Consider the following 27,174-nt stretch of genomic DNA (forward strand, 5'->3'; position numbering starts at 1 on the left):
ACAAGTTATTTATTTAGTAGAGATCCATAAAATGTATAATTATGTATAAATCGTTTTATAGTTTTGGATTCTGAAAGTGCTTGCATGCCCCTGAAACTTACACAATTATATATATTTTTTTATGGTTAAACCCTTTAGTAGCTGTTATGAGTCACCATATTTTATTTCATGGCTTACCATTTATAAAAATTTGTGTAATTAAGCACCCACCCAGCTGCCTGCCCGTCTGCATTTGTATACACAGGGCAATAAACCAAAATGTTACCAGAACCAAGAGATGGCAAAATATGTATATATAAATCTGAATCATTGTTTTGTTCTTGCATTTTATTTATCTCGTGCTTTTAAAAAATACATTTTTTTTATTCTTTCTTTAGGGTGAAGCTTTTGAGATAATGTGGCAGAGAGCCCAGACCTGTCCTGCAGTGAGTTACACAGCTTGCTACAGTGGTTTTATTCTGATTTGTCATTACTTGACTGCCCGCGGCTCCTTTAACATCTTCTGAACACTCACTACACAGATGTTTGCATACCTGCGTGTTTGCATACCCCCCCCCCGCATTTGAATCTCAGTTTGTGCATTTTGCAAACTTGGCCTGCTGGCAGTAGGTCACTGCTCAATGTTTTAATAACCTCCTAGATGTCTTTGAAAGCTTATCATGTCCGCTTTGAAAGAGATCTAAGGTTTTTTTTTTTTTTTTAATGCATTTAATAAGAGTAACACTTCCAATTTTTGGTCACTGCTGACCAGTTACATTGTGTGCACACTCTGGATCTATTTTTAAATTTTTGACTTGGTATCTAAAAGAAATTTATTTTCTTGATAATTTAAAACATATATTGTTTTTTCATTGGACTTGTTTCCTGATCACTCAGTGTACGGTTGTCATGTTGTAGCCATGGTAATTGCGTGTTATTGGTATGTTTATGTGCTTATTAGTGCAGGACCGTCTAATGTTGGGGTACTGTGACATTGTGGTAGGCTTAACACGTTTTGGTGTAACTTAATCCCCATATTTGTTTGCTTAGATAGGTGATGTTAAAGGAACACTCCAGACCCGTAAAGCAGTTGAGCTTGCTGAAAAGCGTTATATATGAAGAGTATGCCCTGTTTTTTCCTTTTTGCAAAAAGTGCAGATTTCAGTAGAAATTGACAGTGTTATAAATGATACTGGTTACACACACCTGGCTTTTGAAGACGACAACACAAGAGGCAGCAATTGCTCAGAGCACCTGCCTTGCAAATGCTTCTCATTGAGATGCATTGGGGAGTCTGTGATTGGACAGCCAGAGAAAGTCTAGGTGTGGTTAGAAGAGGAGGGCTTGCAAAGGCAGTAGATGAGATCTGCAGTTTTTGCAAGCTGTTTTTAGATATACTGCTAAGGAAAAATAGGCACAATTAAATGCACGCAAGTTTTTATTTAAAGTATATCTACTAAACAGTTATTTTTTTTTTTTTCATTTTTTTCGGTACTGTAGTGTCCCTTTCAGTCTAACAGGTTATTTATTTGTGTGTGTGCGCACGCTGTTCCTTAACTTGTATGTTATTAGTGTCTTATTTCTCATGCAGAATATTTTTCAACCAATTAACATTGTAAAAAGCTTCTAATTAATATAGCTTGCCCATGTTGTGTATTGATTTGGTATAATTGCCTGGAACGTCTGCTCTTAACTGAGTAATTTTTACTTTATCTCCCTCAATTATATTGCCTGTTTGTCAATCACAGCTGCTAGTGCCAAGTAATACCACTTGAAGTGTTTTTCCACACAGGTAAAGGGAAACTCCAGTGCCAGGAAAACAATCTGTTTTCCTGGCACTGGAGGGTCCCTCTCCCTCCCACCCCCCAATCCCCAGTTGCTGAAGGGGTGAAAACCCCTTCAGTCACTTACCTCAGGCAGCGACATGTCCCACGTCGCTGCCTGCTCCTCCCCCGCCGCTCCACCTTCTTCCTCCGTCGGCCGGTGGGCGAGACTGATCCCGCCCACTGGCCGAGGAGACCTAATGGCGCACCCCATTGGCGCACCCCATAGGAGAGCATTGAAAATGAATTTCAATGCTTCCCTATGGGGAATAGAGCGACGCTGGAGGTCCTCACACAGCGTGAGGACGTCCAGCGACGCTCTAGCACAGATAATCTGTGCTATGATGCAGGAAGTGACCTCTAGTGGCTGTCTAGTAGACGGCCACTAGGGGAGGACTTAACCCTGCAAGGTAATTATTGCAGTTTATAAAAACAACTGCAATAATTACACTTGCAGGGTTAAGGGTAGTGGGAGTTGGCACCCAGACCACTCCAATGAGCAGAAGTGGTCTGGGTGCCTGGAGTGTCCCTTTATCCACTATTTTCATCAGATGACACTGTAATAAACATAATAATTACCACTTGATATGAGGTTTTATGTTGTCTTGGAATTGTATTACATTTTGTAATCTGTCTGTTATTAAAGGGAAAAGTGTCACTGTGAACAGAACTGGGAAACCAGCTTCCAATATTAGGAAAGAAGAAATGCAATATATGAACGGCCTGAAGTCAGATAACCCCTATGCCTGCTGTAGGTCAAAGTTTAATTTGAAATATTTTATTCTGCTTAACAGAATTTAAGGAACACAATGGTCACCAGAACTAGTACAGCTTAATGTAGTGGTTTTGGGGCACATACATTGTACATTGTAATTAATCTTTATGCTTTTTTTCAATGAAGAAGCTTGATATCGAAGGGGTTACTCTTACATCTATCTATAGTCATTGGCAGGGGTCAAGTCCTGGGGAAAAAAGTGTGGGAATTTTTTTAAAATTATACGCTCGTATGCATATATATTTCTCAGAAAATACAGGGCAACATTTATTGTAAAGTGCCAGTTTACAAAGACATCACCAAAATTCACATACAACGTATTATTTAACAAAATATAAAAAATGGAAACATCAAAGACAGAAGGAAACATGCGATAAACACCTGACACAAACACACACACACACATATATATGCCAAAATACTAGAGTATTGCAGTATGCAATGATGCCTTTTTTTATTGGACTAATATAATATTTCAAAGACCAGCTTTCGAGATCTACAATGTGTGTGTATATGTATGTATGTGTATGTATATATATAATATATATATATGCAACTAAAAAATGGAGATTACTGTGTGAACCCAATCAAAGTTGAGAAAAGCACACAGTGGTCAGTATGGTGGTACCAGATCCACCAAAAAGGGCTTGGACCCAAGAGCACTAAATGTAAAATCACCCCCAAAGGAGTAGGGAGAGACTCTATGCTGGTTTTTAAAAAAATTGAGGGGAAAAGTAAATAATGAAGTAAATGCAACCTGTTAATTGTATAGGACAAAGACGAGTGGGGAGTGAAAGGCCCTACCACTCACTAGAGTGTCTCCAATCGTATCTACCGAACAGCTACTTTATTAATGTGCACAATAAAATGAATACCTCTGGAGACAGATATTGAGTCAACACCAAGTATCAGTTATTATCCCTAGTCTTGGGTGGATCAACCAAAGAGCAATACTATTACTCAATGAGGACTATACATAGTCTCATAGGCTAGCTAAGAAGTTCAGATAGGAGTATTGCCTAAATGGTGAAATGAACTGATACCAGTAAGTCTGGAGGGTAGAAAGTAATTGGCAGGCTCAGCTCCTACACATCCAACATAGCTGTACTGGGGCTAGAGATAAAAGCCAGAAACAGCTTACAGGACAGCTAAAGACAGAAAAAGGAGCAGGAACTGAAATTGAGTTAAACTGATCAGTGGTCAGCCAGTTTGCATTCCTTAATAATAATAATAATAATAATAATAATATTATTATTATGTAATTTATATTGCGCCATCAAATTCCGCAGCGCTTTACAATGGGTGGACTAACAGACATGTATTTGTAACCAGACAAGTTGGACACACAGGAACAGAGGGGTTGAGGGCCCTGCTCAATGAGCTTACATGCTAGAGGGAGTGGGGTAAAATGACACAAAAAGGTAAGGATAGTATTAGACTAGTGACAGTTGCAGAAGAGGAATCAGTCGGGAGCTATTAACAGTTTAATTGATATCCCTAGTGCTCCTAAAAAAAACACTTTCATGGGTGTTCTAAAGCTGTCCCTAGTTACCATCAGAACAAGCCATGCACCCCCTCGACGTCCCCCCCAACAAAATGTCTAAACAAAAAAACAAAATGGTGCTAAACACCCTGTGCCTCCATGAGTGCAAATAAAAAGAAAAATGTGAACAGGAACAAAAACCCCACTCATCTTTGTCCTATACAATGTATTAAAGGACCACTATAGTGCCAGGAAAACATACATACTTGTTTTCCTGGCACTATAGTGCCCTGAGGGTGCCCCCACCCTCAGGGACCCCCTCCCGCTGGGCTCTGGGGAGAGTGAAGGGTTAAAACTTACCTTTATTCCAGCACCGGGCGGGGAGCTCTCGACCTCCGATCCTCCCTTTCGGCTGAATGCGCATGCGCGGCAAGAGCTGCTCGCGCGTTCAGCCGGTCTCATAGGAAAGCATTTACAATGCTTTCCTATGGACACTTGCGTGCTCTCACTGTGATTTTCACAGTGAGAATCACGCAAGCGCCTCTAGCGGCTGTCAATAAGACAGCCACTAGAGGATTTGGAGGCTGGATTAACCCTATTATAAACATAGCAGTTTCTCTGAAACTGCTATGTTTATAAAACAAAAGGGTTAATCCGAGAGGGACCAGGCACCCAGACCACTTCAGTAAGCTGAAGTGGTCTGGGTGCCTAGAGTGGTCCTTTAACGGGTTGCGTTTACTTCAATATTTACTTTTCCCCTCATTTAAAAAAAAAAAAAAAAAAAAAAACAGCATAGAGTCTCTCCCTCCTCCTTTGGGGTGATACATATATATATACACACATACACATACACATACATACACATACAATGTTCTAGCTTCTAACTGCAGAGCATTCAATAAATCTGGTGTACACTTTTTTTTTTTAAGGATATATCATACCCCCTATGAACATTAACCTGAGCTTACAACCCACTACAAATAATAGAAAATAATATAAAGCCATTTTGGAAAGCCCATATAAAAATACAGTTATTGCTATATGTGACACACACACACACACATTTGAATAGCTCGCATGAAAAGGGAGCATGGTGAATATGTAAACATGTATGCATATTGTGGCTGTGTGTTGGTTAAAAGCACCCAAGCTGTGCATAGTGAGATAAACAGCAGTCATGTTTAGCATTATTTACTCGGAGATGTCAGACTGTCTCTCTCTAAACACAACCACCTCTTCATATGCAGAGCTGCTAGCTCCCTATCTAAAGCTGTCACCCCTTACTTCAGGTAATTTTCTTAGCATTTTGCAGGCTTAAAAAAAAATAACTAAACCAATTAAATGCATTATTCATTTACACCCTGCATGGTCATAATAAACAATTTCCCATCATTAAATCACACATGCATTCTTTTAAGATTAAATATATTGTCCGATTGCAGTCTGTTCTGCATATACACCAACTGCATGCAGACATGGGGTGCAAACAAGCCATTCAATGCAGTCTGCACTTATCCCCAGCACTGCAGAGGTTAATAGACCCAGAAATAAATTTTTCAAAACACTGAAATAAATGCTTTATAACACATCTCACAACCAAGGGATACAGGACACAACAGCAGGACTGTATCATTATTTTCCCCCAACATAAAGTTACTAAGAGAAATAAATAGATTTTCTATATTATATACACAATTCTGCAAAGATTGATGGAGGATTTAACCCTTAAAAGGTGAGCTGACCCCAGTCAGAGGTAAGATGCAGTAAATCTCGGTAAGATCCTTCTGATGCCAGTTATAAAGTTCAGTGAGGCCTACTTGGTAATGGGATGTTTGCTGACACCCAACACCCAACTAATAAAACAGAATCTATTAGCACAGGACAGTCCATAGTTATCAGTGACTTACCCCTCAGATGCTGCATTTGCCCGGTCCCTGTCCCAGGGAGTGGGAGGGGGGCTGTACAATAAGATTAATGCACAGGGGGCTGTTTGCTCTCTTGTGCTCCCTGGTAACAGGAGGTGGGTCCAGTGCTGGGGTCATTAATTGCATGCTGGTGACTAGGTGTCCTTCAATGCTGGCTTGTTCCCTCTGCCTGAGATGCAAGCTCTTCCAATTTTCCTCTCCTGCTGGGAGCCTGCCCCCTGCTGCTCAGTCAGTTCCCCTCTGTTACAAAGGGCAAGTCCTGCAGGACTTCTAAAGGGAATGGCGTTCCCGCTGTGAAAAAAGTGCGGGAACGCCGTTCCCACGCGTTCCTGCAGGACTCGAGCCCTGGTCATTGGCCTATTCAAAACAGTGAATATTTAGAGATAAATATACAGCAATCAACATGAGGCAGATATAGAATTCATAGAACTGGATTCCACGTGATCTTCCACATAAGGCATGTTCTACCTACATAATATTGTACTTTATAAAAATGTTTTTAAAAATTGTCTGCCCTATAGAGTTGTTTTGTTAATTTTTAAAAGAACATGCCACTGCCAAAAATATACTATTTAGTAGATATACCCACAATGAAAACATGCATTTATTTTTTATTATTGTGAATAGGTCTAAAAACAACATGCAGAAGCTGCAGTTCTCTTGTCTGCAGCCTTTGTAAGCCCTCCCCTTCTAACTCCACCCAGACTTTCTGTGGCTGTCCAATCACAGACTTTCCAATTCAGTTGAATAAGAGGTCTTTGCAAGGCAGGTGCTCAGGGCAATGGCTGCCTCTTTATTTGAGCTCCGCTGAGCTAATAAAACCCGGAAGTATCAGGTTAATTTATAAAAGTGTACTTATCTATTGAAATCTGCTCTTTTTGTAAAATGAAAAAGAGGATACACTCTTACATAGAAACATAGAATGTGACGGCAGATAAGAACCATTCGGCCCATCTAGTCTGCCCAATATTTCAAAATACTTTAAATTAGTCCTTGGCCTTATCTTAAGTCTAGGATAGCCTTATGCCTATCCCACGCATGCTTAAACTCCCTCACTGTGTTAACCTCTACCACTTCAGCTGGGAGGCTATTCCATGCATCCACTACCCTCTCAGTAAAGGAATTCTTCCTGAAATTATTTTTAAACCTTTGTCCCTCTAATTTAAGACTATGTCCTCTTGTTGTGGTAGTTCTCCTTCTTTTAAATATAGTCTCCTCCTTTACTGTTTTGATTTCCACATAACCTAAACCATTTAAGCAAGATAAAGGAATTAAGGTGTTTGGAGTGTCCCTTTAACAACTTCCTTAAAGGGACACTATAGTCACCTGAACAACTTTAGCTTAATGAGGTTGTTCAGGTGAGTGCTACAGCTCCCTGCAGCCTTTTTCTTGTAAGCAATGTATTTTCTGAGAAAATGCAGTGTTTACATTGGAAGCTTGGAACACCTCTTGTTGCAGTCAATCAGACGGCCACAAGAGGGACTTCCGAGTTCAGAGGCCCTAAAAAGGCCTTGTTCACGTCTGACGTATTCATGCATGGGTGAATACTTCAGACGTGCTATCAGCACACAAAGCACTGTGCACGTGCTTTGTGTGCTGAGGCTGTCAGCACTGCGTGGGAGTGGCTTGAGCTGACAGCTGAAGACCGAAGAGGAGGAGGAGGAGAGGATTCAAACAGTAAGTAAATGTATTTAGTGAGTGTGGGTGGGTGACTGAGGGTGAGTGGGTGATATGGATGATGGGAGTGGATGGATTTGGGGGTGGATTTGGATGATGGGAGTGGATGTATTTGGATGATGGGAGTGGATGTATTTGGATGATGGGAGTGGATGTATTTGGATGATGGGAGTGGATGTATTTGGATGATGGGAGTGGATGGATGATGGGAGTGGATGGATGATGGGAGTGGATGGATGATGGGAGTGGATGGATGATATGGATGATGGGAGTGGATGGATGATATGGATGATGGGAGTGGATGGATTATGGGAGTGGATGGATTTGGGGATGTATATGGATGAAAGGAATAGATAGATATGGATAGGTAGATAGAAAGAAATAGAAAGAATTAGATAGAGATAGATTGATAGAAATAATTAGATAGATAGAAAGGAATAGATAGAAATAGATAGATATGGATAGATAGAAAGAATTAGATAGAAATAGAAAGAATTAGAAAGAAAGAATTAGATAGAAATAGAAAGAATTAGATAGAAAGAATTAGATAGAAAGAAGTAGATAGAAAGAAGTAGATAGAAAGAAGTAGATAGAAAGAAGTAGATAGAAAGAAGTAGATAGAAAGAAGTAGATAGAAAGAAGTAGATAGAAAGAAGTAGATAGAAAGAAGTAGATAGATATAGATAGAAAGAAAGAGAAAGAATTATATAGATATAGATAGAGAGAAAGAAAGAGAAAGAATTAGATAGATATAGATAGAGAGAAAGAAAGAGAAAGAATTAGATAGATATAGATAGAGAGAAAGAAAGAAAGAGAAAGAAAGAAAGAGAAAAAGATAGAAAGAAATATAAATAATTAGATAGAAAGAGATAGATATAGATAGATAACACAATAAGAGATAGATAGAAATAGATATAGATAAATAGAAAGAATTAGAAATAGTGTGCATGTGTTTAACAATATTTATTTAAAGTGTGTGTGTATGTTTAACAATATGTGTGTATTTGTATGCAAACACTATATATAGAGAAATCTCTATATATAGTGTTTGCATGCAAAGTTTGGAGTAGGAGGGGGGCGGGCACACAGCGAGCTGAGCTGTCGCTCAGCTCGCGAACGCGCATTCTGCGCACATGCGCGGTAAAGCACTGAGTGTCTTCATATGTCTCTATGAAGAACGCGATTGGTGCAGCGCGAAGCCGCGCATGCGCACCACATCACGATGACGCTTCTCTCAGAGAAGCGTCCTATTGGGCCCCACGATTTCGTCATTTTGACGAAAAAGGGGGCGCGGCATGGCTGGGAGCTCGGCGCTGGAACGGAGGTAAGTTTTTAACATAAAAAAGCCTCGAAAATATTATTTTTTTTTTGCTGAAAGTACATATAAAAGCAAGCAAGAAGGAAGGCTGGAGGACCTGTATTAAAGGGACTATAGAGTCCCTTTAATATTCTCCCCTGTCATGATTTTTATTTATTTTTTGTATTTACCTGAATCTATCAGGCAGCAGGACAAACATCATATTTTTTTTTTCTTTTATTGATTTTATGTTTTTGTTTAATAATCCTCTCCAAATACGAAATGTATTGTATTTGTAATGGAATTGTATGCAGTCACCCCTTTCTTACATTGTATTCCCTGTTTGCAGACAGAGCTAGTACCTCCCTGATAACATACTGACATGTATGTATTGGAGTAATTCACATGCCTACCTTTTTTGTATTTTCTCTGCAGTTCCTGTATGCGTTGCCCAGGCAGGAGGGATATGAGTTTTTCGTGGGTCAGTGGTCTACAACCGAGCTCCATTTTACATCTCTTATTAATATTCAGGTAGGTGCATTTTGGGCTGAGAGCCTATAAGGTTTAATTGCTTAGGTGGGAGCTGTGGAAAATTAACAAGGGAATTTGAGGTTTTGGTGCAAAATAAGCGAGCCAGAATTGCAAGTCATGGATTATTTTCAGATTGATTGATTTGGTCTGAATTTTCTCTAATTCTGAGTTCAGCCTGTAAACCCAGGCACATAAAATACCCCCCCTCCCCCCCCAAAACAAATAAAACTATGTGTGAATGTTAACACCCTGAATCCCTTTTCAAATCTCTTCTTACAATCCAGCATTGCAGGAGTGTTACTCTACACCCCACCAAAGTTATTGCTGAATGGCAACTTTTAGAATTCTCTGCCCAATTCTGTGCCAGTAGACAATTGTGGCTTTTATACTTCAACAGCAGCTGAAATGCTGCAGTTTCACACCCCTGCTTTAGCACTTGGCTGACTGCCTCCCTTCTGTCTCACAGTAGCTGTAATTTGTGCTGCTGTCTTGGGGAATTTAAACTGATTCATTGAAAAGTTAATCATGTTAGCCGCCTGCTCAAGTCTGTTTCTGCTGTTCAGTTTAGAGTGAAATAAATGAGGGGGTGTAAGATTCAGCTCTGAGACCAGCGTAGAGGATGGAAGGAAACGCGCAAGAAAAATATTGTGACAGAAGGGATTACAGAATTAATATGTACATGTGTAATAGAGAGCTTGATGCTGCTGGATAAGTGGTTGGAATAATAATATGTGGGCGTCAGAGGACAAATTGTGTCTGGGGAGCAGTGAGATAAAAACTACAACTAATTGGGGGCTTACAAACGGAGGCATTAATAGTCAGTTGCATATGTTTGTTTGCATGAAGTCCATAACTGTAAAATTTAAACACGTTATCCAGGAGGCGTAGCGCTTAATTCGCAGTTTGGTGAGTTGATGAGCAGCTTAGGAAATTTTCTATCCAAATTTCTTTGTTTAAATAATAAAAAAAAAAAACGTTTAAAGGGTTTGTGACATTGTGCTTATTTTCCCTTCGTATAGTGGCAGTACTTACAAGTGGGATGTTCCTTATGGTTCTGGACAAGAAGCTCCCCCTTCTTAGAAATTAATTGCTGTGCTCCGCCTGCTGCCTCCATATAATCTGTAAACCAGACTCACATACCAGTTCTTCTTGTCCCGGCAACGGGATGGACAGGTTCCCCCACAGTGCAGGTGGAGAATTGGTGCGGTCCACACAGGTTGCTGACCGGGAGGTGAGTGCCCGATAGCTTCCCGTGCGGGAACTGAGCGGCAATAGTACTTCCGAGTTTGCGTTACGGAACGCGACTGGGTACTGGCTTTTGTGGCATTTCTGAAAGAGTTCCCGGGCGGTCCTCCTTCATTGCTCGTTACGCATGCGCACAGCGGTGGAACGCACGCCCGGGAGGCGTTGCATTCCACCTAACACAGAATCGCGCTACTGAGCATGCGCGAAACGTGTTTGGCGCCAAATTAAAAACTTGGACTTATGAAGGACCTTATGAAGGACCTTATGAAGGACCTTCCTAACCCCAAGGGTTGGTGTACAGTCCTGGTTCTCCGTTCACCAGCCCTCCTACACAGATCTTAGGTGATTTGAGGTGAGATTTAACTATTTAAACTCTCCTTTTTCACCTTTCATTATGCATGCTCCTAGAATTATTTTATTCTGGTGTTTTTCCCACAGATATGTCCAGTCCTAAATCTCCAGATAAGACAGATAAAGACAAGATGTCAGCATCTGTTCCGAAAAAAGCCTCAAGCAAATCTAAGCACTTATGTTGTCTGGAATGTGCGGTACCTCTACCTGACGGATGTCGCAAAAAGACATGCAATCAGTGCTCAACGGAATTGCTAGAAAAAGCCAAGCAGACTGATATGGCATCCTTCCTGGGCTGGTTTCAGGAAAATTTGTCCCAGACATTTGAATCTTTTAAAGATGCTGTGAAAAAAGAACCGGCTATTCAAGAGTAACTGCCTACAAAACGTAGGAGGAATAGATCTCCTTCTGTGTCTGACGTCTCTTCAGGAGAATGCTCTTTTTCTTCACCTTCGGATATTTCCAGCCTGGCTTCAAGTGTGGAGGAGGGTTTTCCACCAGAAGAGCTGAAGAAATTTATTAAAGAAGTGACGACGGCTGTACAAGAAACAGAACCTACCAAGGGTAAGGTTAAAGGTTTCCCAATGTCTCCTAAAATCTTGGATCTCCTTCATAGAGAATGGAAGAATCCTGAAAGACGTGCGTTTATTTCAAAGCATTTTAAACTGCCGTTCAAGCTACAGTCTGAAGAAAAATGGGAAGATCTTCCTAAAGTGGATGTTCAGATTGCCCAGCTGTCAAAGAAAACCACTATACCCATTGGCGAAGTCTCAGGACTTAAAGACCCAATGGACAAACGAGACAAAACTTCATGTAGAAGAATATTCCAGGCCACAGGATATCAGTGCAGAGCTGAAATTGCAGGTTCAGCGGTTCTCAGAGCTCAGAGCGTTTGGCTACAAGCCCTGGAATATTCCCTTATGGTAAAATCAGATACAGATCCTTCCCATCTCATGTTCCTACTGAAACTATCCAATGAATTCCTTTCGGATGCCTCTGATGAGTTTCTTCGTTTATCAGCAAGAATTATGGGTTTGTCGTCAATAGCCAGAAGAGCGCTTTGGCTACGAACATGGACAGCTGATTCTGCATCTAAGGCAGCCTTATGTGAATTACCCTTTGAGAGGAACAAACTTTTTGGTACTCCTTTGGAAGACATTATTAGACAGATGTCGGAAACAAAGAAAGCCCTACCTCTGGAATCAAGAACCCAGGGATATAAAAGATTTCAGTACAAGGGTCAGAGGTCCTTTCGTTACCAAGGGCGGTTTCGCAGGTTTCAAAAACATGGTGGAAACAACAGCCAGTGGTCTAGACAGGAATCCAACAGGCAAGACAAAAAGAGGAAGTTTTGACGCCAAAAGAGTGGGAGGATGCCTTCGGTTCTTCGCCCACGAATGGCAAAAGAGTACTTCAAATGGGTGGATTACAAGAACCATTTCAGAAGGTTACAGAATAAAGTTTTCGTCAAGACCACGTCCATCCTTCCTACTGTCAAGCTATCCTTCAAGGGTAAAAACAGAGGCACTCCTAACAGAAGCTCTTCTTCTTTTAAGAAAATATGTGGTAGAGAAGGTACCCAAACGTTGGGAATTTCAGGGAGTTTACTCACGCCTTTTCCTGGTTCAATAACCAGATGGATCCTTTCGGCCGATCCTAGACCTAATACAAGTAAACACCTGCATACCGTACCAGAAGCTCCGTATGGAAAGTATTCTGTCTGTGACACACATTTTACAAAAGGGAGATTACATGGCAAAGTTAGATTTAAAAGATGCTTATCTCCATGTACCGGTTTCAGAATCTTCCCGGAAGTTTCTCAGGTTTGCAGTTCTAACAAGAAAGCGAAGGATTCTCCATTTACAATTCAAGGCTCTTCCCTTTGGCTTGTCCTCAGCTCCTCGAGTTTTTACAAAGATCCTGGCACCCATAGCAGTAGTTTTACGTCTGAAAGGTATCTCGATTGTTCCATACCTGGACGATTGGTTCCTGAAAGCCCAATCAAGACAACTGCTAAAACTTCATCTCAAGATTGCAATGAAGGTTTTGAAAGATCACGGTTGGATCCTGAACCTGGAAAAATCCAAGTTGACTCCGTCACTGAGTCTAGAATTCTTGGGTCTTCGGGTAGAATCACAGTCCCTCTCTCTTTTTCTACCAATAGAGAAACAAATGAGGATTTTAAAAGCCATATCAAAGCTGCAAAAAAACCTAAGCTCAATCAGGGATGCTATGAGGTTACTAGGCCTCCTCACTTCTGCAATCCCGGCTGTAGCCTGGGCAAAGGCAGAATCAAAACCATTACAATGGGACATTCTTTCCCAATGGACACGAAAACAGGAAGATCTAGACTCTCCCTTCCACCTATCCGAAGGGGTGAAAAGACAACTGAACTGGTGGAAAGACAGAAGCAACATCTCAAAGGAAACAGAAACAGTGGATTACGATAACCACAGATGCCTCACAGACGGGTTGGGGCGCCCATCTAGGTTCTCTGTTCCATCAAGGTCTTTGAAACAGAGTGGAGGCAGGCGCTTCCTCAAATTTCAGGGAATTAAAAGCGGTTTGGAAGGCACTGGTTTCCTTCAGTTCAGCCATCACCAATCAGTCAGTGAGGATTCAGTCGGACAACGCAACTACAGTGGCTTATTTAAATCACCAGGGAGGCACAAAGGTGAAAGCTCTACAAGATCTCTGCTACCGCATAATGTCTTGGGCCCAAGCAAATCTTCTCACAATATCAGCTACCCATATCAGAGGGTCTCTAAACATTATTGCAGAAGCCATTGGTCTCAGGCAGACTGGGCACTGTCACACCAAGTTTTCTTGGAGCTGGTTTCACGCTTCGGCAGGCCAGAGATAGACTTGTTGGCCACAAGGAGAAACAGAAAAGTACAAAGATTTGCTTCTCTCCATACAGGAGATTACCCAGATGTCCTAGACGGTCTATTGATCCCTTGGAACTTCGACATGGCTTATGTTTTCCCTCCTATCGCTCTTATACCACGGATTGTTCAGAAAATAAGATGGGAGAAGGCAAGAATTTTGGCAGTTCTGGCCGAACAGAAGTTGGTCAAGAGAAGTGGAAAACATGACCATCTCACGTTGGCCTCTCCCGGTCTCTTCTCACATATTAGAGAATGTGACTCTTCCCGTAGATTCCCTGGAGATGTTTCACCTGACGGCATGGTTGCTGCAAGGATGATCCTTCAAGGTCATGGTCTTTCTGACCTTTTATGTGACGTTTTGCTGTCTTCTGTCCGCTTGTCCACTTCGAAAATCTATTTCAGAGTTTGGATGAAGTTCAGAACCTGGTGTTCACTTCGAGGTTCAGATCCTGCCAAAGCCTCTATCCCGGAAATTCTTTCTTTTTTGCAAGATGGGTTTTTTTTTTTTTATAAATTCTTTATTTTTCAGTGTTTTCAATTTTTGTGGTCATGGGGGGTGGGGTACAGAAGGCAAAGAGGGGTGGAGAGTCTCGGTACATCTTACACATTTTTACATTGCATTTGTTGGTTACGACATTCATGCATTTGGAGTTTGTTCGGTGTTGTTCATTTTTGGTTTTCATCTATGTTGTGTTTTCTAGATGTCTTTTGTATGTAACCAGTGCTTCGACTCTGGGTCTAAGGTTTGGGGTGGGGGTACAGAATGAAGAAGGAGGGATTAGGGATTTCCTATCGAATGCCCCTCCGCCATCCCGCTCTCTTGGTTTTCGGTCCCCGCCCTCTCCCCCCCCCGGCACCGCTGTCGCTTTATCTGCCTGTAGGGTCTGAGTTATGTTTTGCAGTGCTAGCGACCTTGCTGGAGGTCGGGATCGGGGAGGAGGGGGGATGAACGGTTCGCCTGCCTATTCATTTGCGTCTTGTCACCCATTAGTGTAGGTGGGTGGGTCTGGCCCATGCAATGTTGTCGTGTGTCCGTGTGCTCGGGTGTTCGGAGCTCGTGGTCTTGCTCCTTCGGGGCAGGCGTACAGTGGTCTATTGGCCCCTGCGGGGCGGGCGTGTTAGTAGCGTTTTTTGTGGTTGTGAGGCCTATGTCTCCCAGGTGCCCCTGGTTGTGGTAGATGTAGATTGAGTATCTCGGGTGGGGTTCGTGCCTGGGGTATGGTCCTCGCGAACCTTTATGCAGGGCGGCGGGGGGGTGGGGGGGGAATGTGGGTGTCCGCTTGTCGTTATCTCTTGTATGGGGTGGCTTGGTGGGGGGGAACTGCCCCTTTCCCGCGCCGGCAGAGCCCCAGATCGGGAGAGGAGGATGAGGGAGGAGGGGTGGGAGGGAGGGAGGCTAAGGGGAGAGGGGGGTTTGTCCGCCCGGAGGGCCTTCCTTGAGGGGTCGTGTCCATCGGTTGGGCGATGATGTTCTGCGTCCGGAGTGCTTACTTCGTAGGTTGTGGTTCGGTGTGGTTTCTATCTTCGGGTCTTTTACTTTATTTCGTTGGGTTTGCGTATAGGCTTGTCTGGTTCATGTCCCATGGGTCCCATATACGGTGGAACGCTTTGTATGTGTCGTTGATCTGTGCTGTTAGTTCGTCCAGGTCTCTGGTTTCTTTAATTTTGCGAATGATGGTTGAGATCGTGGGGATTTTGGGGTCGGCCCACAGTTCTGCTATCACTCGTCGCGCCGCTAGATTGATTCGGGCTGTTAGTTTATTTTCGTTCCTTGTTAGTGAGTCAAGTGGTTTACTGAGGAGCATGGTCCAAGGTTGTGCGGTGATTGGCTGTTCTAGTACCTTTTCCAGGAGGTTGCTAACTTCTCCCCAAAGTGGTTTGAGTTTTGGGCATGTCCACCAGCAGTGGAGATAGGAGCCGGTGTCGCCGCATTGTTTCCAGCACCCGTCGTCAGGTTTTTGGCCCATTTTGTTGAGTCTGTACGGCGTCAGGTACCACCGATGCAGGGTCTTGTATGCTTGTTCTTTGTGTGTGACGCAGACCGTTAATGCGTTGGTTGCCTCCCAGATATCTGCCCAGTCGTTTGGTTCTTCTGGCGGTCCCAGGTCGCGTTCCCAGGCGGTGATGTACGTGAGGTTGATCTGCGAGGTGTGGGTCGTCAGCGTGTTATAGAGGGCTGAGATTTGCCCTGGGTGTAGGGGTGCGTCAAAGCACTGTTTTTCGAATGTCGTCGGTGGTGAGGTGCCTGCTTGTTTGATCATTGGTTGTTGCGCAAAATCGCGGAGTTGTATATACCGAAAGTGATCTCTTGTGGTTAGGGTTTCCGCGTGGGGGAGGTCGGTGTACTGGAAAATTGCCCCCTGGCGGTACAGGTGTAGTAATCTGGAGATATCCTGTTGGTCAAATGCTAAGAAGTGTTTCGCTGTCAGGCCTGGGGGAAAATGTTTGTTGCGATATATTGGTGTTACTGGAGAAATGAAGGATGATCGGTCGTATTTTGGGTTGAGTTTGTCCCAGAGGGTTAATGTGTGAGTGACTGCCGGCGAGGTAGGTGGTGGCAGCGGTCGGTGTATACGTGGTACCCACATGTAGGAAGAGGGTTGGTCCCACCCCAAGATGTCGTGCTCCAGGTCTACCCAGCGCTTAGTGCCGGGGGGGGCGTGCCACTGCTGGATGTGGGCTAGTTGGGTTGCATTGTAATATTGTTGGAAGTTGGGTAGTCCTAGGCCTCCGTTTAGTCGAGGAACGTACATCGTGGCTCTGCGTATTCTGGGACGTTTAGCTTTCCATATGAATTTGTCGATGGCCGCCTGCAGGCGTTTTGAAGTCCGGTTTATGTATCGGGATGGGCAGCGTCTGGAAGAGGTAGAGAAATCGTGGGAGGAGGTTCATTTTGATGGTAGCGACTCTACCTAGCCACGATATCCCTAGCTTGTCCCAGCGTTGCAGGTCCGAATAGGCGGTCTTGAGAAGTGGTGGGTAGTTGAGGTCGTATATGTCCTCCAGTGTTGGGGCCAACCTGGTGCCGAGGTAAGTGAGGGCTGTCGTGGTGACGCTGAAAGGGAAGGATTGGCGTATCAAGTGGAGTTGCTGGGGAGTCGTTGCTATGGGCATCAGTGTTGACTTGCTTAGATTAATTTTGTATCCCGATATGGTTGAGTATTCGGTGATGAGGGAGAGCGTGGCATGCAGTGAGGGGATTGGGTCCGTCAGTGTTAGGAGAACGTCGTCTGCGTAGGCTGCCACGGTGTACGCTTCTCGCCTGATCTGTATCCCCTGTATGGCGGGATGGGTGCGGATGGCCTGGAGCAGAGGTTCCAATGAGATTGCGAAGAGTAACGGGGAGAGGGGACACCCCTGTCTGGTCCCGTTTTTGATGCTGAAGATTTGGGTGTCTACATGGGGGAGTAGGAGTTTTCCGGTAGGTCGGTGGTATATTGCTCTTATAATGTTCAGGAATCCCGGTGGGAATTTAAGGTGGGCCAGTACTGTGTGCATGAATGACCAGAGAAGGCGGTCGAATGCCTTCTCGGCGTCTAGGGATAGCACAACTGATGGTATGTTTCGGTGTTTGGCGTACCAGATCGTGTCGTACGTTCTCCTGGTGTTATCCGCTGCCTGTCTTTTGGGGATAAAACCGACCTGATCCGGGTGGATCAGTGATGGGAGGTGCGGGTTGAGGCGGTTGGCCAGGGCTTTTGTTAGGATCTTCAAGTCTGTGTTGAGGAGCGAAATGGGGCGGTAGTGACCCGGGTCGAGGTGATCTTTCCCGGGCTTGGGCAGGAGGCATATGTCAGCCATTAGCATGTCGGGGGGGAGTTCATGTCCTTGTAGCAGTGAGTTGAAGGCTTTGCATAGGTGCGGTATTAGTATGGCCTGGAATGTCTTGTAGTAGATGGCAGTAAAGCCGTCCGGTCCCGGGCTTTTCCTTGGTTTTAGTGTCTTAAGGACTAGGGCGATTTCTCCGGCCTCTATAGGCATTTCCAGTTTGGCTTGCGCTACGTTGGAAAGAGCTGGTAGGTTGAGGGGTCTCAGAAAGGAGGATATGGTCTTTGACTGCTCTGTGTCTCCCGTGGGTGTTGTAGCGGCATGGTTGTAGAGGTTGGTGTAGTATTGGAGGAACTCTTGGGCTATTGCTTCCGGGTTTGTTGTTGTTTCTCCGGACCTGGTTCGGATTTTCGAAATTTTCTTGTTGTCCTGCCTTTTTTTGAGGCAGTTTGCCAGGAGTGAGTCCGCTTTGTTTCCTTTTTCATAGAATCGTTGCTTGGACCACATGAGGTTCCTTGCTACGTCTGCTGCCGATAGTTGTTTGAGATGTTCCCTTGTCGCCTTGAGTTGCTCAAGGAGTGAGTCTGTCGGGTTCTGCTTGTGGAGGGTTTCGAGTCTCGATAGTTCCTTCAGAGCTTCCGTGGGTTTTTGTACTCTTTGTTTCTTGAGGGCCGTGGCTATCGCGATAAGGTTGCCTCTGATTGTTACCTTGTGAGCTGCCCAGACCGTTGTTGGCGCTACGTCGTCTGTGGTATTAAGGTCGAAGTAGGTTTTAAGGTGCTCTGACACGGTGTGGACTGTAGCCGTGTCTTTAAGTATCCATGGGTTGAGCTTCCATCTCCACGGGTGTGCTCGTAGAGGGATCTGTATCGTTAGAGCCACTTCGGCGTGGTCCGACCACGCGATGCTTCCTATGTGCGTGTGGGTGATCCAGGGTTGGACTGCTTGTGAAATAAGGAATCCGTCGATGCGGGAATAGGACCTGTGAGTGTGGGAGTAGAAGGTGAAGTCTACCGACGACGGGTGCTGGAGTCTCCATGCGTCCAGTAAGGGTGTGTCGGTTAAGAAGTCCGCATATAGTTTGTCATTTCTGGTTGGAGCAGATGCCTTTCCATCGCGTGTCCTTCTGTCAGTGGCAGGCGTGAGGGTCGCGTTTAGGTCTCCGCCGACAATTATGTGTTTGGCGGAGAGGGTCTTGAGGTGGATCTTGAATGTGTCCCAGAATGATGCGTCTGGGGTGGTGGGGGCGTATAGGGAGCATATGGTTAGCGTGGTTGTTCCCGCTCTCCCCGTGAGGAAGAGGAATCTCCCTGCTGGGTCTTTGCGAATTTGAATGTCGTCCAGTGGGCAGGAGTTTCGTAGCAGTATCACGACCCCTTTTGTTTTTGCTTCTGGCGAGTTCGCCAGATAGTATCTTCTAAAGTGTCGGTTGACAAGTGGGAATTGTTTTTGATCAGTAAAGTGGGTTTCCTGTAGTAGGATGATATCCGCTCCCGTCCGGTTTGCCCATCGCAGTGTCCCATGTCTTTTCCCCGGCGAATTGAGTCCCTTGACGTTGAGGGATGTGAAACGGATTTGGAGGTTCCGTGGTGGCATGCTGTCGTAGCCTGGTTGTCTCCGTCGAGTGGATAGGTGTTGGGTTGTGTTTAGTTTGGTGTGTCTCCTGGGCGCGGACGCGTTTGGTGGGTGTTTGGTGTGGGTTGGGGTAGGCGGGGGGGGTGGGAGGTGGGGGGTTGTTGGGGCTCTGCCTGCGCGGGTCTGTTGGGGTGTGGTCGTCCCGCGGGGGCTGGGTTCGTGGCGGACTGGGCTTATCTAACTGGCCAGTCGTTAGTTAGGCGGGGGTCTCGGTTAGCCGGCCCGAGGTCCGTGTGGCGGTTCTCGGGAGGGCCGAGGCCGGTAGGGGGAGAGTGTTCTCAAGTGATGGCAGGTTCCGCCTAAGGCCTGCCCATCGTCAAATGTATTTAACTGAGCCGGGAGGTGGGTGTGAGGTAGGGGGGTCGGTGGGGAAAGGTGGGAGTTGGGCGAAGGTGTTTTCCTGCGCTTTCTGCTGTGTGGTGGGGGGGTGCGTTTGGTGTCGCTTGGGAGGTGTTTTTTAAGTGGTTGCTATATGTGTGGAGTCCCGGTATTGCGTGCCGGATTGGTTTTGTGTTGTGTGACCATGAGTGTTCGAATGTTGGGTATGTGTGCTAGTGCGGTGTTTCTCTGTGTCAGCGACGCAAGATCTGCGCCGCCGCCGCCCGGCTAGCTGGGGGTGGCCCACGGGGGCGGAGGGGGAGCAGCTCCGCGTCGCTGGAAGTGTGCGGAGTGGCCTTATGTAGAGTATGTTCGCTGTGCTCCGTCGTTGGTAATGGGTGGGCGTGTCTTGTGTGGCCTGGTGAGGCCGGTTGTAGTGTGGGTTTGTGCCTATTCCCAGCGTTTGGGTTGCCGGGTATCGTCCACCCCCTAAAGGGGGGGGGAGGGTTGTGGTCTGTTCTGGTTTGGTGTCTTACGTATGGAGCGTTATGGAACTGCTGCGGCCTCTTGCCGGGGTAGTGTTCTGTAGTCCCTGTGTAGTATGCGTGTTGGCTTTAACTTTTCAACAATAGAACCTTTGAACAAGTATACATTAGCAGTGTTAAACATCATACAATAGGCAGATATCAAAGAACATTGCATTTGGTAGACCTTGCACCAGGTGTTGCGTGCCAGGTGTGGTGTCTATCGTATGTAGCGTTGTGGAACTGCTGCGGCCTCTGGTCGGGGTTGTGTTCTGCAAACCATGTGTAATGTGCGTGTTGGCATTAACTTTTCAACTATTGAACCCTTAAACAAGTATACATTAGCAATATTAAACATCATACAATAGTCAGAGGTCGGAGAACAGTGCATTTGGTAGACTTTGCTCCATGTGTTGCGTGCTGGTTTTGTTTTGTGTTATGCGACCCTGAGTGTTCGGGTGCTAGGCGTGGGTGCTTGTGCGGTGGGATGTTTCCCTGCGCCATCGACGCGAGATCTGCGCCGCCGCCGCCCGTTCGGCTGGGAGTGACCCACGGGGGCGTGGGGGGAGCAATCCCGCGTCGTTGGCGGTGTAAGTGTACGGAGTAGCCCTGTGTATAGTATGTTCGCTACGCTTTATCGTTGGTAGCGGGTAGGCGTGTCTTATGTGGCCTGGTGAGGCCCAGTGTCGTGTGTATGTGCCTATTCCAAGCCTTGAGGCTGCCTTGTATCGTCCCCCCCCCTAAAGGGGGGCGGATTGTGGTCTGTTCTGGTGTGGTGGCTGTCGTATGGAGCGTTATAGAGCTGTTACGGCCGCTGGCCGGGGTTGAGTTCTGTGCCTCTTGTGTATTATGTGTAGTGGCATTATCTTTTCAGCAATAGAACCCTTCAACAATTATACATTAGTAATACTAAACATCAAACAGTCAAACAATAGTTAGAGGTCAAGGAACAATGCATTTGGCAGGCTTTGCAATGTCTCTATCGGGAGGTGTCCGGCCTACCATATCCCCAGCGACCCTTAAGGTGTCCCAGAGCTAGGTCGTCCAGTCTGTGTCTTGTGTGTGGTGCTCCGTCCGTTCCGTCTGTGGGGGCCCCCCGTCTTGTCCACTCTCCGGTGGTCTACCCAGTGTGGTCATAGGTAGCGTCTACTGTGGAGGTGTGTGTTACCTTGCTGGGGTGTCGTGGTGCTCTGGGTGTAGAACCGGGGTATGCAGGTAATCTGTCTTGGGTCCGCCGTCAGGTGTTGTCGATGGGTCCTGGCAGGGGATGGGCGTCCGGTAGGGTCTGAGTTGGGCCCTCCCTGCCCCTATGTGTGGTATGGAGGCGTCCCCGGGGGCCCGTGTTGTCCTGTTTTTGTCGGTCACCCCGTCTCCCCGGTTAGGCGTTTATGAACATTACCCCTTCGACCCCTCTCCTCCCCCCCCCCCCCCCTCCCCCCGAGTCCCCTGTGTTTTCTGCTGTTGAGGCCTGGGGTGTAACCTGGGGCCGGGTAGGTGTGAGCGATAGTCGCTACACAGGATGCTTATGGGGTTGATACTAGTACTGTCCCAGTTGTTAAATACTTGCTGCGTTATGCTCAGTGTCCGGGTTGCGGTGTCCCTTTTCCCAGCACTAACGTCCGTGTTCCATGGTGGGCATGGGCCCGGAGAGAGGTGCCAGGGTAGGGCGGGCTGTGGTTGCTGGGTGTCTTGGCTGGTGGAGGGGGTGTTCTCGTCGCTGGTGGTCGGCAGGTTGGTGGGGGGGAGCAGTCTTTATCGGGGTCCAAGGTGTTGGTGGTTCAACCGCTTGCGATGTTGGCGTGGGCTGTGTGGTGTTGAGGTGAGTTCCGTTAGGGATGATGGTTGACGTTTGCAATGTCTTGTAGTTTGGGTCGGGCTTCGGTGTGTGGGCATTGGAGCTCGGTTGTACTGTTCATGCTTTGCTCCGGTCGTTTCAGCCCAGGGTCGGGAGTGCTCGCTGGGGTCTGAGTTGCTGTGGTGAGGGGAAGGGAGGGGAGCGTGCCGTACTCTGTGCAGTTTTGTAGGCCTGTAGTCGTGTGTCTTGGTCTTGTCCGTTACGGTGGTTTCTTGCGTCTGGGCTTGCGGGCTGTGCTAATGCGTGGCAGCTTGTGCCATGTGGACTGTGGTTGTCTGGCTGGGGTGCTGGGGTGTGGAGCCGAGCAATTGCGCCTGCAGTTATGTCCCCTCACCTCCTCATCTACCTCCGTGCTGCGTCTGCGTTTTGCGGTGCCGTGCTTCTTTGTGGACGGTCACCGTTTCTGGCTGGCAGATTGTTGCTTGAAGGTTGTCGTGCAGGGAGGTCGTCGTCGGGCGGATGCAGTGCCGGTAATTGTGGTAAGCTCAGTTGGGCGAGGAGTGTAGGGACTTCCTCGGGCTTTGTCAGGGAATGGAATCTTCCGTCCTTGCGGACTATCAGTCGGAAGGGGTGACCCCATGCATATCGGAGGCCATGTCGGCTGAGGTGTTGTGTGAGTGGGCGCAGTTCTTTCCGCCGTTTCAGGGTGGTGGGGGCCAGATCTTGAAATAGTTGGACTTGCACCCCCTCTATTTCAATGGGGGTGTCTCTGGCAGCTCGCATGATGCGCTCCTTGATGTGGTAAAAGTGGAGCTGCACCACTATATCTCTGGGGGTCGTGGTGTTGGTGCTTGGGGCTCTCAGTGCTCTATGGGCCCGGTCCATCAGTAAGTCGGCCGCTGTGGCCTCTGGCAGGAGGTTGTGGAAGACCTCTGTAAGGGTGTCAGTGAGGAGGTCGGTGGAGACCGATTCAGGGATACCCCTTACCCTTATGTTGTTCCTCCGTGTTCTGTTGTTCAAGTCTTCGTTGGATTCTTCATGGTACCTTAGTTGTGCACGTAAGTTTTGTAGTTCACTGCCATGTGCTTGTACTTTTTCGTCGGTGTCTGCCATTTTGGACTCCACGGCTTGTGTGCGCGCTGAGAGGTCAGCCATGCCTTCTAGTATGGGGCATAGCCGTTTATCCAGCTCTTCAGCCACTGAGTGTTTGAAGTCGGCCAGAAATCCCTGCATGTCCCTCCTGGTCAGTGGTGCCTCTGTTCTCTCAGAGTGAGCCTGGCTGCTCATTTCGGAGTCGGAATCGGATTGTGCAGGTTCCAAAGATGGCGCCCGTTGTTGCTCAGGCTTTTGCCTGAAGATCGGTGCGACTGAGGAGTTTCGGGTTTTCTTTCCGCCGCCCATAGGGGAGGTAGGTGTGGGTGTCGGGGGGGTATCAGGGGGTGTTTTCGGGGAGCTGGGGGGCTCAGATGCCGTAGATGGCTTGGGATTTAGGCAAGGCCTCGGCGGAGCTCGGGACTTATGCGGCCATTCACTCGCGAGGTTAGGCTCCGCCTCCTGCAAGATGGGTTTGAAGCCGGCCTGGGAGTATCTACGCACAAAGGCCAGATTTCAGCTCTAAGTCACTTCCTGGTTCATGACATTGCCTCAAACCTGCTTATGCAAAGATTTCTTAAGTCCATAAGGCTGAAGAGGCCTCCCAAGTTAGTACCTTTCCCTACCTGGGATCTGTCTCTGGTACTTCAAGCCCTTTGTGAACCACCGTTTGAACCATTACTGGAGGTTCCGATCAAGCTGCTTACCTTCAAGACGGCTTTGCTGGTGGCTATCACCTCTGCTAGAAGAGTAGGTGAGATCCGAGCGCTCTCTTCCTCTACGGTATTCACAATTCATCAAGACAAGGTGGTCCTGCACACCAAGCCTTCTTTTATGCCTAAGGTTATCTCTAGTGCTGCTATTAACCAACCTATTGTCCTGCCGGCTTTTTGTCAATCTCCTACATCGGATCTGGAAAGAAAGTGGCATTTCCTAGATGTTAGAAGATCCCTGAAGATCTATCTTCAGAAGACTCAGGGGGTTAGATCCTCAGATCATCTATTTGTATACTTTCAAGGCACTAACAGGGGTTGTGCTGTCTCAGGACCCTCTTTGGCCAGATGGCTGAAAAATACAATCAGGTTGGCTTATCAATCCAAAGGGATTCACCTTAGATTCCCGTTAAAAGCTCATTCCACTAGGGCTATGGTGACCTCCTGGGCTGAAAAAACAGCCGCCTCACCTGAAAACATCTGCAAAGCGGCTACTTGGTCTTCCTTACATACCTTTATCAAGCATTATAGGCTGGACATATTCTCATCATATGAAGCTGCTTTTGGGCGTAAGGTGCTACAAGCTGTGGCCTGCTGAGTTTCCACCCTTTGTTTTGTTGCAGGGATCTTGCTATATCCCACTTGTAAGTACTGCCACTATATGAAGGGAAAAACAGTAATTTTACTTACCGTAAATTCCTTTTTTCTTAGTATAGTGGCAGTACTGGCTTTCCCTACCCTTTCATATAGATTAAATTACTTAGCATTATTCAGTCTCCGTTTGGTTCTTTTGTATTACTGGTATGAAACTCTGGCTTGCAGATTATATTGAGGCAGCAGGCGGAGCACAGCAATTAAATTCTAAGAAGGGGGAGCTTCTTGTCCAGAACCATAAGGAACATCCCACTTGTAAGTACTGCCACTATACTAAGAAAAAAGGAATTTACGGTAAGTAAAATTACTGTTTTTTTAGTTATTTCTGTATTTTTAAATATAATGTGTATGTGTTCAAACCGTTTTTGCAAGACTGGTTAAAAATCAAAATTAAAATTAAAAATGTTATCTGCCTTCTTCCAGACAGCAGGAGATTCTGCGCCAAGCCAGCTGATTTTGTATCATTTCACGGATCTCCAGAAAGAAAAAGGAATCGTTCTTATGGCATCAGAAATAGACACCAAATTCTTGGTAAATATATTTTATTATGATTTCCCCCTCTTTGTAGAATCTTTTCTTAATTGAACATATATTGTAGAGAATTACATTTTTTTAGACTTTAGTAATTTGAGCAGGAGAAGAAGTTGAGTTGGAGATTATTTTCAATTAAGACTGTTTTAGCGTAAAAATTTAGATTTCCTTCTCGGTTTCTGGTGTAGTGAATAACCCCTGTAAGATGTATTGGTTTTGTCATTATTGGTTTATGCACCAAACTCCAATTTCTGATTAATTGAAATCTAAATTGCAAAATGTATGCATACATATCTGATTCAGTTACAGTCATAGTATTGCTATTTTCGCGTACATTTTGCCATTCAGATTTTGTTTCACTATAATGGAGTATTGTGTAAAAAACTCTAAAATTCTTAGTAGATCTCATCACTTTTTCCAGGTATATTGTGTTTTGGGCTCCATGATTCGAAATTTGGAATTATTTTTACTTGTGAGGGCTTGTGAACAGATATTAGTAATTATTCACTAAATACCAAATTCATTAACATTCTCCATTCTGTTCTGCTGATACATTTCCTCCTGCTTTAAAATCAACCAAACTGAACCTGCAGATATTATTTGTTTGAACTTATATCCAGCTGAAGACGGTTTAACTGATACTGAATGACCGCTGAACGCTCCTAATAGATTAGAGTCGGGTTAGGTTAGTGGAGCATAGGGTCACAGGTGTGTTTCAGCGGGATGGCACTAAATGAAGAGCAATAACCAGATTAACGAATGTGTAGAAATCCAGCTGATTTCACATCTAACTGAATGGTAACTATATGGAAGTGCAAATAAGGGTGAATTTGGAGGACCACATCCATTTAAATGTCGTTCAGACCTTGGTAATTAGCCTCTTTGTATCTTAGCCTTCCTTCTTGGAAAGAATAAAAAAGATTATGTGAAGTGTACAGTGTTACCGAATACCTTGTGTAAATCAAGCAGAGCTCAAAGTGCCAAGCAATAGGTTTATTCTTTAAAAATACGCTTGCTTAAAGAACCTTTTAAACAGCCATCTTAGATTGGTGGTGCCTGTATTACATAGTTCACAGGTAACGCAATATGCATTCTTTGCTTCCAGAATGTGCAAGAAGCGCAGTGCTTGGCCAGTCAAGTCCAGCTGTTCTATGCCGGAGATCAGTCAGAAATCTTCCAACATGTAGAGACATTCAACCACAACCCAAATGAATTCAAATACATGTCGGTTGTTTCTTCCTTGGAGCAAAGTGGACTGGTGAAAAAACCTTCGGATGTGCAAGAGAGAAAGTACGATGGATAATATAACACGAGGATGCCGAATGCTCAAATGTTTTAATGGAAAAGCTCTCGCTTTATAAGAAATGGAAAATAGAAAAACATTGGGGTCAACTCTCTTACTTCTGAATAGATGTATCCTGTTACAAAGGAATATTAACGAAAAGACATAAATTAATATGGACATCTACATAATGAAGAAAGGAAGGGTCTGTTAAATCAAAGTCCATACTCCACAAAATATTTTATTTCCAAGTCTTTGACCGTGTGGATGTATAAATCCCTTCTACCTTTTTGGAATTTGCAAGATACCGCTCTAGTTATACGGTTCTGGGACGATGATTGTAGACACGATTTCACAAGAATTTTCCATCTCCCACTTCATTGAAATAAGCCACAACCCCTCCCCCCAGGCTGATTTTGAAGATAAAGGGGACAGGCTGTTATCCTTTTGTGAGGATATTGTCAGTATTCAGAGCATTAACTTGCCATTCATTGTATGATGTATCTGTTCACTTTCATTAAATTAAAATACGAACACAACTGACCGTTTAATGGTAAGGCCATATTGTCACATGTTGTTGGTGGAGCATGCTTTTAAAGTGATTGGATGACGTGCTGAATGCAGATGGAGTTGCTAGATGCGATCATAAAAAGAGCACAGCAGAACATTTATGGAAATGGATCTCTTCTCTCTCTGTCGTTAGTGCAGGACTGGTGAGTCACAACGAGAGGCAGGGCAAAATAAGAAGAATATGTGAACTGTCAGAAATTCAAAGTGAACTTGAAATAGCTAATTGAAAACATAGCAGACGTTTCAGCTACTGTGTCATAAAATCTGAAATTCACTTAGTTTCTTACATCTCACACTTTAGAACATTAAAAATGTGAA

General features: G+C 45.3%; 1 protein-coding gene across 1 annotated transcript in view; it reads left to right on the forward strand.

Moving 5' to 3' along the window:
- The window catches only part of ATPAF1 (ATP synthase mitochondrial F1 complex assembly factor 1), a 43,536-nt gene extending 16,711 nt beyond the window's left edge, over nucleotides 1–26,825 (forward strand). The window contains exons 6-9 of the mRNA XM_063427180.1: nucleotides 378–425; nucleotides 9,395–9,490; nucleotides 24,897–25,004; nucleotides 26,110–26,825. Coding sequence (XP_063283250.1) covers nucleotides 378–425; nucleotides 9,395–9,490; nucleotides 24,897–25,004; nucleotides 26,110–26,307 — 450 coding nt within the window. The 3' untranslated portion in view covers nucleotides 26,308–26,825. The remainder of the gene's footprint in view (nucleotides 1–377; nucleotides 426–9,394; nucleotides 9,491–24,896; nucleotides 25,005–26,109) is intronic.
- Nucleotides 26,826–27,174: the final 349 nt, after the last annotated feature.

The sequence above is a fragment of the Pelobates fuscus genome, chromosome 7 (assembly GCF_036172605.1).
Source record: "Pelobates fuscus isolate aPelFus1 chromosome 7, aPelFus1.pri, whole genome shotgun sequence".
Taxonomy (NCBI): Eukaryota; Metazoa; Chordata; class Amphibia; order Anura; family Pelobatidae; genus Pelobates; species Pelobates fuscus.